Raw genomic sequence first — 13,077 nt, 5'->3', positions numbered from 1 at the left:
CACTTTGAACCCTACCCTCATCAAACCGGAGTAGGAGTGGGAGTCGTGTCCGGAATCGTAGTCATAGGTGGTTTGGGAGGAACCAGCCCCCAGCCTTGGACCGGGCCACAGCAGTACGCAGCGCCGAGCAGCAGCTCAGCGGTACAATTCTCCAACGACAAGGACGGATTGACAGCCAGGAAGAGCGAGAACTCAATTCTTTCCTGCACGCAAATCGACGCACACGTATCCCCCTCACGCGGGACATGCCACCGGCCACAGCTCAACGTCGTTCCGTTGGCAACGGTAGCATTCTCCGGAGGAGAGACGACAGAGGCTGCGTATCCGCTGTTGGAGCCTGGCAAGGAGGTGACGCCCACCGGGGGGACCGTCGCCGTGTGGACACCCGCCTGTGGCGATACGCAAAGCACGCGGCCATACGTAACGCTCCATTCTTGCAGGTTGGTGCATCCGCTATTGATCCAGGGATTGAGCTGGCGGAGTTTCCCTGGGTTCATGGCGAGCACTCGCTCAATGGAGGTGCACGTCTCGTTGGGGGAGAAGGCGTAAACGGACGTGCATGGGAATGGAAGACACACAGAAAGGCCAGGCTCGATGTTGCTGCAGTTGCGTATCGCCTCGCTGCCGATGAACAGAGCCGCGGACGAGACGCTGTTGGTGAGGGAGATGGAGTCGCACGTGTCCCCCTCCGCGGTGGTATAGATGTCTGAAGCACAGAAATCCGTCGGTATCTCGGTGTGATCCTCTACAGCGGGCGGAATATCCGTAGGCCCGGAGGCACCACAGCGAGAGTGGACAGGCTCGAGGATGCTTTGATAATACTCGTCGTAGAAGGAGTACGGCGACGCTTGTGCCAGCTCCAGAGTTTTTGTGTAGCAGTACGAACACATTTCCGATTCCGGCATGTCTCGTTCGAAGTCAACAGGTGTGAACTTCTGCATTACATCTACCAATGGATAGGGATACAAGTTAGCGGAGCCGTGTATTGGAGAAAGAGAAAGATGCAGGGAGATATACCACCGCAGTAACTCCCACTGTCAGGGTCCCGGAGGCAAGTCTGGTTCCATCCAGCCCAAAGAATGCCCCCACGGTAGTTCATCACATCTTGCTTTGTATTGAATTCGCTGCAGTAGGTAGTAACGTCATCGTACCATGTCTTGATAGATATCTCACAGTGGCTATCGCACACCAGGTCAGCCAAGGTGTCATTTCCGTAGGCTTGGGGCCAAGCTGGCTGCAGGAAGGAGTATGTTTCGTCGGCGCATTCGATCAGTCGAGTCATTGCCGTCTTGCATGTGCTAGAAACGGTATCAAGAAGGTCATCGTAATCTGGACTGCTGTAGAGGTAGTAGCCCGTGAAATTCCGCTCGCCAATAACTTCCGTGGGCTCTCGGAACCATCCCAGCAATGAGGAGGTATAGCCGTTTTTGGTGTCCTTGGCGTATAAGGGCGTCTCTCCTTTAGGGCTGATGCTCTCGCGGATTGCCTTGGTAACCAGGTTAAAAATCCAAACATCACTGCTTTCTTCAATGTAGAACCCTCGATCCTGACAGTCTTCAGTGCGAAGACAATCCTGGGAGTAATCAGAGAACCAGCTATACAGGCCGGAGCCCAACATGTATACTGTGGAGGATTCAATGACCCGAACGGCCCACGAGATAGCGCACTTGAGCGAGCTCGGCGAGCACTCAGAAAATGTCGGGTCATTTGGGAACAGGCCGACGGTGAAGGGAGCTGGAGCCTTAGGCACAGGTTGAAAATAAGGCGACTCCGTCTGGATCATGCCCATAACAAGGTTCTTTGCATTCGAGACCTGGTACTGATAGAGGACGTTATGTTCAGATGCGGTCCCGTAGAGCCATGTCGGACCTTGACTTTCGATAAGAATGCCACGGCCGGAGTAGACGTCGATTTGATCTTGAGAGGCTATGTCTAGGTCATGATCTGCTGTCCATGCCCAAATGTTCTCCATATACGCCGACGCGCCTGGAGTGATGTGCAAGAGTAACGAGGCCGCAATGCAGTTGGGATTGACAGTAGATGCTTGCTTGGGACAATTGGAACTCTGCAATTGAGACCCTTTGGCGCCACCAACGCGAAAATGTGAATCTAGCAGTCAAGTGTTAGAAAGCTCCAGTTTCATCGCAAGCAACAAACTTACCCCAGAGTCCGGCAGAGCCCTGGATTGATTCATGAATGTTCCACTCCATGAGAATCGCTCCAGCCGTTGGTCCAGAGACGGTGAAAAGTAAGTCTTGGATTTCGACGATGCCAATATCTCCAGCATGTCCTACTCGCACCGCGACATGGGGTTGATTCGCATTCTGGAATTTTGGTCCCTTTGCCATAATCTGCGGCCACGCTTGGCCGATAATGCGAGATCCTTTAGGGATAGTCAAAGTATCCTTGATAACATAGATCCCGTATGGGAAGTATACAATTGCAGACAGGTTAGCTGCAACGCCCAGAATACTATTCAAGACAACTGTGTCATCGGTGGTTCCATCGCCCTTGGCACCGTAGGAACGGACATCGAAGACCTGACTACCCTTCAGGTCGTAATACTGCGGACGGCGTCGGGTGAAAAAATTAGGCTTGACATATGAATTAGTTCCGACGAGCGCTTCATTACGCTCCATCGTCGCCAAGTCGGACTGTTGTGCAAAGAACGTTCCGCTGGAATTGGCATACATTCCAAATCCCCACGAATTTACCAAGACCTCGTTCCCTCCCGCCAGAAGTGGTTCGGGTATGGCTTCGGCAACAATAGCCTGCTGCACATTAAAGAATCCAACGTTCTGCAAGAGGAATGCGGTCGAGTTGTCCTGATAAAGTGAGGTTGTGATGCCTGTCGGAGTGTTGGCGATGATTGCGTCGACCAGCGTAAACGACCCAACTCCTTGCCCCGTACTGAAGGGGCCGCCTGCCTATGCATCACATCCAAGTTAATAGACTGCCCATGCGATGGTCACTTCAGGGGACACGTACTCCACCCACGATGATGACGCCTGTACCGCAGCTTTCGATGATGACGTCCTGCATAGTCCACGCCCAGTCCCAGTGTACCTGCATTGCAGTCTTGCATTGTACAAAGACCAATTGGCTTGTAGTGAACTGCTGGTTTCCCAAGTAAGCTCTACATGCTATCAGTCAGTTCATTCTTACTAGAGATCCTTTTGGCCCGGTACGTACCCGAAGTTCCCTCCCACGAACGTCAGATTGCTCATAAAACCACCACTACCGTTCTCCATATAGATGCCCTTTCCACTATAAGCACAGACCTATTGGTACATCCGTATACAGTGTCACTTACCTGTTGAGTATTGCCTGCGGCCTGTGACATGTAGAATTCGATATTCTCCAGCGATGTACCCTGTGCAACCTGCCAATGAATGGCACAAACATATGCATTGGGATCCGTCCGAGTGATATCCATCTTGAAATTGCGAACATTTCGCAGAAAGTTATTTGTATTAATGTACCTGCGGCAGTTCAGTAGCGGACGAGGGGGGATGACAGGAAAAATAGCATAGGCAAACGAGAAAAGCATCAAGTCTTACCACTCTTCTTGGTCTCCCACATATACATCAGATGTGATTACTCCTAGTCCCACAAAGCTGGCTGCTGCTAGAATCGTGGGGTAATTCCCCGGCTATTGAAGTCAGTCCGGAAGCGAGCAGCGATGATTGAAGTAGAAGTCGCGGACATACATCACCTAGGAACTGAGTATTGTAGTACTGGATAATCGGGCTGCTGACCAGATATGTTCCTGCCGGGAAGAAAACGACGGCTGGGTACACTGTACTTGATCCACAGTCGGCACCACAGCGATTGCCGTCGGAAATAGCTTTGTTGATTGCCGCTGGAACTGCGTTAGAGGATCTTTCTGAACGAATGACTGCTATCAACGCTAGTACCTGTATCATCGGTCACTCCGTCACCTGTACAGGCCCCCATTAATGACTGTCATCGCATGCAAGGGCTGAATCACTCTCACCCTTGGCCCCATAATCCTTGACGTTGCGAAAAACCCGATACCCAGGAGGCGCGTAGGGACTCGACCCTCGCTGTTGCATGTTCGCGAGCCAGTATTGGGAAGAAGAGTCTCGTTTGACCAAGCTAGCGGCCGGCGCATTCCCGAGCAAGACCTGGTCGTTTGCAGCAGCCGCGTACTCGTATAGTCCATCCGGGCGACGATACGTCTGAGGAGGGACGTTGGAGTCATTGCTGGGAACGAAGTATTTCGCTTTTGTCTCCCGGGCCAGATCACTTTCGTGCCCGGTAGATGGGGCAGGAGGGCTTGCCTCAGCCATGATGCGAGCCGCCTCCGCGAGCTCCGGAGGAATACGGTACACCAGCGACTGGGACGAATTCCGTCCAGAGTCGCGTTTCCGAGCATGAATCTCAGCCGCGACCTTCTCGGCCGCATCCGCAGTGTAGTCCAATGGTGGAGCCGTTATCCTTTCCCCCACGACGTCCTGCGCATTCGCAAACTCGTACTTGTTATACCGGACATTTTCGTAACGCTCCTTGTTGATCACCGCCAGCACAGCTAATGCTCGACGAACTTTTTCTGCTGCATCGGAGGTGTCAGAGTCGATAAGGCCGGTCTGCGCGTTACTCCCCAAGGTAGTCGCAGAGCCAGACCCAACAACAGGGGTTGACCTGTCAGAGTCCTCCCGGTGGTGTAGATGAGCATGCTTGTACTGCTGATTATGGCCTCCAGAGGCTAGCGTGGTGAGAGCCTGGACGGCTACTGTAAGTAACAGTAGTGTTCCCTTCATCACGTTGGATCTTCTCCGGATGTTCCCAAGGTATGATGTAGATGAGATGGCCTGGGGATCGAATCGGACGATGGATAGCCTCTTCAAAGCGGGGGCTACGTGGACATATACTCGTAATTAAACAGTCAAATCTGTCTGGTAGATCAGTAATGCCTGTTTATGGACGATATATCATACCACTGTCGCGGCGATGTCCGGGAATAGGGGGATTCCATCGACAGTAGCTGCATGCCGGTCTAATGATCAGGTCTTGGCAATTTCGTTCATGAAATTGCGTCTACCATGGTACCTGCGTCTTGGATGGGTTTGTTTCACAGGGGATACAGTCGTCGATGCCCTGGTATTGGGGGACTCAGGTGCCTGGAAAGATGGTCTCGCATTAGGGCAGGGTCCGTCTACGCCACCAACCGAGTCTCTAGCGAAGTAAGCAACGGCAAATATAAGCGATATTAGATGTCCCCCTCCGACCAAAGTAGTACATATTCATTGGACAGGATAATTGACGATGTAACCACAATCTAGGATCACGAGAGGCTAGAAGGGCTCGGCTGGGAACGATATTGACTGCCTCTGGCAAAGACGCACAGCCGAGGATGCCGGCCAGGGGAACAGTCGCTACGGGGATTAAATCCCTGGGTCAGAAGTTATGGCTAGAGAAGCAAAGCCAGTAGTCTCTAGTTGACGCCGTTGAATGGCCCCGGTCATATTTAACGAAGAACAGTCCTCCTGCGTTTCCCGCCGGGAGAACAGAGTGAAATCCAAACTAAAATTTTCCCAAGCATGTGCGAATCAGTCAACATGCTCAGAGGACGTTCGAGAGGCATCCGGATGATATTACTCATTTGTCTTCTCTTCGTCTGTATACGAGGGACACTGGCTCAAGGCTGCAGCAAGGAGAACCCTTGTGCAACTGGATGCTGGTAGGTATTCCTGCCTGAAGTATAAAACTATAGGGAAGACTAATTGGCTTGCCTTGAATGCAGCTCGAAGGACGGTTACTGTGGCACATCTGAGGAGCACTGCGGCGAGGGATGCGTCGATACATGCGACTACAAACTCGGCTGTGACGCAAACAACCCATGCCCAAGCGGTTGTTGGTGAGCATTCTCTTGCGGTTCAAGCTACAGCCATTGAAGTCATTGCATCCCTGACTGAATTGAATTGATACTAGCAATACGTTTGGTTTTTGTGGCCTAGGCCCTGACTTCTGTGGTGCTGATGTATGCGTCGCTGGCTGTGACTCCAAGGCCGAGTGTGATCCTGGCTGGGGAGCTGAATGGTCCCAATCCTCGAAATGTCCCTTGAACGTTTGCTGTTCGAAATATGTGAGACTCGTGATCCATGCCTGGTGGAATCCTCGGATACTGACAAAAGAATACTCTAGGGATTCTGTGGTGTTACCGAAGACTTTGTAAGTCTACGAAGGGGCGTGCGCCTTTAACAGGCAAAGTAGCTGACAGCATGCACAGTGTGGTAATAAAACTGTGGACCGGGGCCACTGCTCAGAAGATGGGAGTCTGAAAAGGGTCGTGGGATATTTTGAAGGCTGGGCATCTAGACGGCCCTGCAACCGCTTTTGGCCCGAGCACATCCCCGGCAAAGTATACAGTCATATCAACTTTGCCTTCGCCACCATTGATCCCCAGTCATTTGAGGTTAACCCTGCAGATGCAAGAGATGTCGATCTCTATACCCGTGTGACCTCGAGGAAGCAGCTAGATCCAAATCTCAAGGTCTTCATTGCACTAGGAGGGTGGACTTTCAACGACCCAGGCCCGACACAGACAATCTTTTCAGATCTGGCCGCTTCGGAGGACAAGCAGAAAGCCTTTTTCAAGTCATTGGTGTCGTTCATGTCGACTTATGACTTTGACGGGATTGACCTAGACTGGGAGTATCCTGAGGCAGATGACCGCAATGGTCGCCCGGAGGATTTTAAGAACTTCTCCAAGTTCCTCGCCAACCTGAGAAGCACACTCGATAAGACACCCGGCAGGAACGGCATCTCTATTACATTGCCAGCGTCATACTGGTACTTGCAGCATTTCGACTTACAGGCACTGGCCAAGTCCGTTTCATTCTTCAATATCATGGCGTACGATCTGCACGGGACCTGGGACATGGGTAACAAATGGACGGGTGAGTATTTGAATGCTCATACTAACCTGACGGAGATCGACCTGGCACTGGATCTGCTCTGGCGGAATGACATCAAGAAAGATATGGTAGTCATGGGCCTGGCATTCTATGGACGAACATATACTGTCAATCCTACCTGCGTGGAACCCGGGTGCATGTACCTATCTGGCGGAGTACGGGGCAGCTGCAGTCGTGAGGTCGGCGTTCTCCTCAACAACGAGATCGACCAAATCCGAGACAGCAAGGGAGTCAGTCCTACCCTATATAAGGACGCGGCCGTTCAAGTCCTTCACTGGGATAACCAATGGGTGTCCTATGATGACGCAGATACGTTCGTGCTCAAGACCAACTTTGCGCGCAAGAGATGCCTGGGTGGGGTGATGGTATGGGCCATATCGCATGACAACACTGACGGGTATTACTCGAAGGCACTAGGCCGGGTGACAGGGTATCTCGGGTCCATGCAGTTTGAATACGATGATGGTCTTGTCACCGACAGGACGAACCATAGCCAGTGTCATTGGACGAACTGTGGGGAGGCATGCCCGAGCGGCTGGACATTGGTTCCCCGGACGGACGAGTGGAAGAACACCAAGGACGAGTACATGTTTGACGATACAGCTTGCATGGGAACAGGGAGTCGAGCGTGGTGCTGTCCGCCGGGGAAGACTCCGACCTGCGGCTGGTACAGTTTCAAGGCTGGTCGATGTGAAGATGGCTGTCCCAGTGGCATGAAGGAAATCAGTTCGACCAGTACTGGTTGCCGCTATGACTCCCATCAAACGGCGTGTTGTACCCTGACAGATAGTGATGGAGAAGTGGTCGATGGGATGACGCTTTACGGAGCCTGTGAGTGGGATGACTCTCTCGAGTGCGAGAAAGGCGTGTGCAGTACTGCAATGAACCATATTCTGGGCAAATCACCCACTGGAAGCGGTGAAAACTATTGCCATGACTATACTCACCGGGAGAAGGTATGGCCGGCCCTTCAGATGGGCGAGCGAAAATATTGCTGCGATACAGACCGGATGAACCGTCGGTGGCAGAATTGCGAATGGGTATCGAACGTTGGTACCATCACGAAGGACATGCAGTGTGTCGGCTTCTGCCCTGCTGGGAAGTTCAAGGTGGCAATGAATACATACAACCATGGCTGTTACCACAGAGGATATGAGTCCTACTGTTGTGAGCCGAGCTACTACACGGAGACGACGCGATACTCAGACGACGTGGCTGCGTTTCAAGATGCCCTCGCGAAATGGGGCGCTGATCCAACATGCTCGACGACTGACTTGGCGAGCAGAGATTTGGAGACTCGCGATGACTCTCCCGTTCAGCAAGTGAGATCATTCCTACAATCCTTCTTTCTGGCGTGTAGCATGGCCGAGCTGGATCGACTTGCAGGGAAAGTGCAGGTCTGGGACGCATATATGATTGCCCATGGTTTGAAGTATCTGGTCTCCAATACTCTGGCAGGAATTATCGGCCTTCGGTCAGACAGTGAGTCATTTGACGACCTTAGTGATGGGTTGGCCTGTGATCCGGCGCTCTGGAACGCATACCTCGATGACAGTGAGGATGTCACAGTACCCTGCAATTTTGACCTGTGTACAACAGACAATTTCCTGTGCACCGAGGAAGGCTTCGACAATGAGGACCTGGTATCTGGCCACGACGAACTTAAACGATGGTTTCAATGGGAAGGACAGGTGAGTCTCCATGTGTTGCCAGCCGTTCTTAATTGACTAACGCCGTGAGAAAACCAGAGACGCGCGCTTCATCGCCTCGAAAAGAGAGCACAGGACAAGCAAGTCGTTTTTAACTGCGACGACGGCATTGTAGATGTCAGGATCCGGTTCTGGCGCCACGGATATCCTAGCAGTGGAGACTGGCCAACCCAGGATAGCATTTACGACGAAGCACTGGACAACGAAGATGTCGAAGACTGCGCGAACTGTGAAACCAATGTCAAGTCAATTGTTGTGACGGAGAGCTCGGATTACCACAGTGGGCACCACATCTCCCTTATGGCCTTCTTGAGCTAGTATGGCTAACTAATGACTCCGGGATAGCTGAGCATATCATTGAGCTGCAGAGTATGCCTAAATTCTTTGCATGGCTAGTCACTCAAGCAAGCTGCAACGTGGACTGTCAATTCTTCCTCAACTTCTTTAACAAAGATGTCCTGAAAGGAACAACGCCTATGCCCGGTGGCTTTGACTCGGGCGTCCCGTCACTGCGTATTATGGAAGCCTTGGGCAGTTGGACAAACCAGAATCAGTTTCGGCTGCTGGAGAAGAGGCTCAATGGAATGAAGGCAGTTGTATGTGACTTCGTCTATATCCGACACTGATTTCTAATGTTTCTGACTTCCCGGTGAAGCTGTGGGCATTGCACAATCCCAGTGATCCCGACAAGTGGAAGGACATTGTCAAAGACTCTTCCCCTAACCAAGGCATTACCATTCTGAAAAGAGTAAGCTCTTTATATCAATATACAGTTTATGCATTGAGGCTGACGATAGGGGGTCTTCAGGTGGTTACGGTTTTCAGCTATTTGAAGCACCCAGAGGTGTGGAAAAGACTCAAAGCGACGAACGGCCTCATCCGACAAGAATTGAAAACTGTCCAGGATGCATATAATCAAGCGACAGGAAGTAATGCAGTGATTGTTGACTGCTGGGATCGATGGCTGGCGGATCATCTGGCCAAGGTCTTACAGCATGGAATCAATTGGGCCACACAAGGGTTAACGGACATGGAGAACCAGTGGCTCCCGAAGAAGACCACCAAGCTCGGTGCTACTGTGATTCGCGTCATTCGCCAGTTGAGACGGTCAATGGGGAAACAAATGAATCTCGATCTTAACGACCTCGTGTAGGCTTAAGCGTACGCGATCAAGATGACTTCAAGCAACTGATGGATTCACAATCACCGAGCCTTCATGACCTAAATACACCATAGTCCTTTCATGCCATCCTCCGCTGGCCTTAGATTTCTGAATCAAACCAGGGAATGTCATCGGGCCCTTTCATTTTCCCGCAGACCTCATCTAACTCGAGAGCGTCCCCGAGATAGGTCAGTCTCCAGAGGTCATTCAGATGGATGCGGAAATATCCCAGGTAGTATCGAGTGTTGTAACTGCCGCCTCCAGTGTAGTCTGGGTCAATCACCGTGACCCAAGCTCCATTCCGGCTAGGTTTCTGTGGCTCAGGGTGTTGGATGATGGATTGAAGAGCGCCTTCGTCGATGACCAGACAAAACCGAAACCGAACCCCAGTATCACCGTTGTCGCTATTCCTGATGGCTTTAAAATGTCGACGAACCTCATCAAGAGTGACCCCATCAAACTGCGCTTGGTCATCAAAAATGAGCGGTCGGTACCCCTCTTGAAAGATCCGCGAAGGTTTTTCGTTGTTGAGCTGCCCCTTTGCGCTTGCATATACATGCTTTGGTATAGCTTCGGTCGTTGGCTTCCAGTGTTGGCTGGATTCCGGGGTATAGACTGTGCGGTAGATGGTATATCCCCAAGGCCATTGATAGGGGAGCTCGTCATGCAGGAATCGCACGACGGTGTTGGTCGTATCATCCCACCAGGGCTCAGATTTCAGGCGGCGAATTCGCTGCCGGATCTCTTGTTTGCTTTCGCCTACGGGGAAATCGTCGGACGCCCAGGGCTCGTCCCAGTTCTCGTGGTGAAACCTCCAAGTGACTTCCATGAGGTAGAGTAAGGTGGGCAACTCGTCGATGGAGGAGCCAAGCAATTAGGGGGAGGGGAGAGGATGTTATATTGCTCGGTGAACGCCACACGCGCGATGTAACCGTGATAGTCCAAGCAGTTCCTCTCCTAGAGCTAAAAGGGTACTTGCCAAGGCCTTGTAAATAAGCGATGTCTGTAGATTGGATTAATTACTGTATCAATTGCCCACAGCGAGACCCTTTCTTTTGAGATATTGCAGTCCACAAGTATATATATATATATCATTTGTCACTGGTTCATGTTTTCCAGTACAAAAGTCACACTGTAGTCATCCGTAAGGTAGTTCTAACGAAGCAGACTGTCCGCGTTGAACTAACTAGCTATCTTGCCCTTTCACACCCAAATAACGGTGTCTACCGAGATACTTCGGCTACTTCTATCTGCATTGAAGAAAGCAGTGATGTGGCTTATGGCAGTTCGCGACGTTCAAACTAAACTTGATTGCAACACCAGCTACTTCACCCTCCACGTCCAGGAACGTTGGACAATACCACCGGCAATAGCCGGTAACTGGGGGAGCGCCTCGTCTGGCGATGGCTGGATCTGACGCTGGTGGGACGTTGGGGACTCTTCTTGTCCCTAACCACAGGACACTATCACTGACAGTCTCTTGGATCAGTTTACCTCCCGCTTGGAAAGGCTTCTTAGTTCACTCCTGGCGCTATTAGTCTGGTGGATTTAGGCCCTGACGATGGTGCGCGCGGTGGTCTAATTGAGGAATGAGGGTCGCTTCATCTGGTATATGGAAGTCTGTAGGAGCTTGTTCAATTCAGGATGCGTTGACCCTCATAAACCATCACAGGTCCCTGGACTGCACAAGTAGACAGTAGAGGTTGAAGAAATCAGATATTAGACTCGGACAGGTTTCAAATGTGGCTGACGATCACGATAAAACGCCAGCCATGTGGAAGTGACAGTCAATCACAACCCGTTTGATAAGATGAACTTCTACCTTGTACTATAGTGCATCCATTGAGGTGATAGAGGCTAGACCAGATACTCCGTCTAAAAAGCGGTGAGCAAGAGCACTAAAATGGAAAGGGGACGCTATCGACGCCAGAAAATCAAGTACGTACCCCCGATATGTAGCGGTCAACGGACAATAAATATCCTCATGTCCATCCCGAATCTGCCCCCGGACACACTCAGATAGAGAATAGAACCATGGCCTCCTATCCGCGCGCCTCCAGCGTGGATCTCGACTCGCCCGACCGCCCATTCGACAACATCATCAACTTCCGCGATGTCGGGCGCTCCATCAACGGCATTCTGGGGAAGAAGTAACTACGTCTCCTCTCTATTTCCGGAATTACAATCTGACAAGCCAGCGCAGGGTCTTGAAAGAGGGGGTTCTATACCGCAGCGCCCGCGTACGCTCCAGAATCAGCTAAACCGATATGTACATTCTCGGCACGAAACTGACCAGACCCAGCTAGACGACGCCTCCGAGCGCGACAAACGGCGTCTCACGGAGGAATTGCACATCGCCACGGTCATTGACCTGCGCTCGTCGTACGTCCCCTTCTTTTCCCTGACGGAAAGTCAAAGTCCCGGGCTAACACGATCCCTCAGCACGGAGCACCAGATGGCCATCGCCAAACGGCGGTCGGAAACGGGCACGGACGACACGACGCCGCGCGCCGGTGACGAGCATCTGCCGGACCTCCCGGGCGTGCAACGGTGTCTGATCAGTCTGACGGGGAAGGCGTTTGAGCGGACCCTGGTGTGGAGGTTAGACTGGTGGAATTTCCTGTACGTTGACCACCGATGGTGTGGGGGCTGTACTAACGGGCTACTGCAGCAAGGTCCTCGCGCTGGCGGCATCGGGGTACCGCGACGACGCGGTGGTGCTCGTCGGGGAGCAGGTGATGACGCCGCGGGGGCTGATCGGGCTGGGCCAGGACACGCTGGACAGCAGCACGGCGGAGATGAAGGCGGTCTTTGACGTGTTGGCCGCCACGGACGGCGCATACCCCGTCGTCGTGCACTGCACGCAGGGCAAGGACCGCACGGGGCTGATCATCCTGCTGCTGTTGCTGCTGACGGGGGCGGTGGGCGTAGACGCGCTGGCGGCGGACTATGTGCGGTCGGAGGCGGAGCTGGTGGTCGAGGTGGAGGAGCGCATGAAGGAGATCCGCAAGCTGGGCCTCAATGAGGACTACACCAAGTGTCCGGACGGGTTTACGAGCGAGATCTCGGGGTATCTGGCAGAGAAGTATGGGGGTGTGGAGGCGTATTTGCGGGGGGTGGGGGTGGAGCAGGAGAAGCTGGATGCGATTAAGCGGGCGTTGCTGGCTTAGGCTTTTGTATGATCTTGGGGGACTGGGTCCGTCCGTGTACAGATTAGCTAGATTGGTTCGAATAGGTAATGGTAATGATGTATATACACGCTATG

The 13,077-nt window shown here is 52.3% G+C and overlaps 3 protein-coding genes across 3 annotated transcripts; 2 read left to right on the top strand and 1 right to left on the bottom strand.

Moving 5' to 3' along the window:
* Positions 1 to 20: 20 nt before the first annotated feature.
* On the bottom strand, positions 21 to 4,784 carry ATEG_07445 (glycoside hydrolase family 55 protein; the record flags this gene model as incomplete). Its single annotated transcript, XM_001216066.1, has 9 exons — positions 21 to 946; positions 1,018 to 2,109; positions 2,162 to 2,927; positions 2,989 to 3,136; positions 3,193 to 3,281; positions 3,314 to 3,482; positions 3,561 to 3,652; positions 3,711 to 3,862; positions 3,998 to 4,784. 9 exons carry the CDS (start codon positions 4,782 to 4,784, stop codon positions 21 to 23), a joined length of 4,221 nt encoding a protein of 1,406 aa, XP_001216066.1.
* Positions 4,785 to 5,582: 798 nt separating this feature from the next.
* Positions 5,583 to 10,653, top strand: ATEG_07444 (uncharacterized protein; the record flags this gene model as incomplete). Its single annotated transcript, XM_001216065.1, has 9 exons — positions 5,583 to 5,704; positions 5,768 to 5,881; positions 5,956 to 6,109; positions 6,169 to 6,195; positions 6,254 to 8,632; positions 8,690 to 8,930; positions 8,996 to 9,246; positions 9,459 to 9,799; positions 9,987 to 10,653. 9 exons carry the CDS (start codon positions 5,583 to 5,585, stop codon positions 10,651 to 10,653), a joined length of 4,296 nt encoding a protein of 1,431 aa, XP_001216065.1.
* A 1,193-nt stretch (positions 10,654 to 11,846) lies between these two features.
* ptyA (putative tyrosine/serine protein phosphatase) lies at positions 11,847 to 12,982 on the top strand (the record flags this gene model as incomplete). Its single annotated transcript, XM_001216064.1, has 5 exons — positions 11,847 to 11,962; positions 12,016 to 12,052; positions 12,115 to 12,194; positions 12,255 to 12,434; positions 12,484 to 12,982. The coding sequence occupies 5 exons, from the start codon at positions 11,847 to 11,849 to the stop codon at positions 12,980 to 12,982; spliced, it is 912 nt and encodes a 303-aa protein (XP_001216064.1).
* Positions 12,983 to 13,077: the final 95 nt, after the last annotated feature.

The sequence above is a fragment of the Aspergillus terreus genome, genomic scaffold (assembly GCF_000149615.1).
Source record: "Aspergillus terreus NIH2624 scaffold_11 genomic scaffold, whole genome shotgun sequence".
NCBI lineage: Eukaryota > Fungi > Ascomycota > Eurotiomycetes > Eurotiales > Aspergillaceae > Aspergillus > Aspergillus terreus.
The sequence above is the reverse complement of the archived record's forward strand: the minus strand, read 5'-3'. Positions and strand labels throughout refer to the sequence as shown.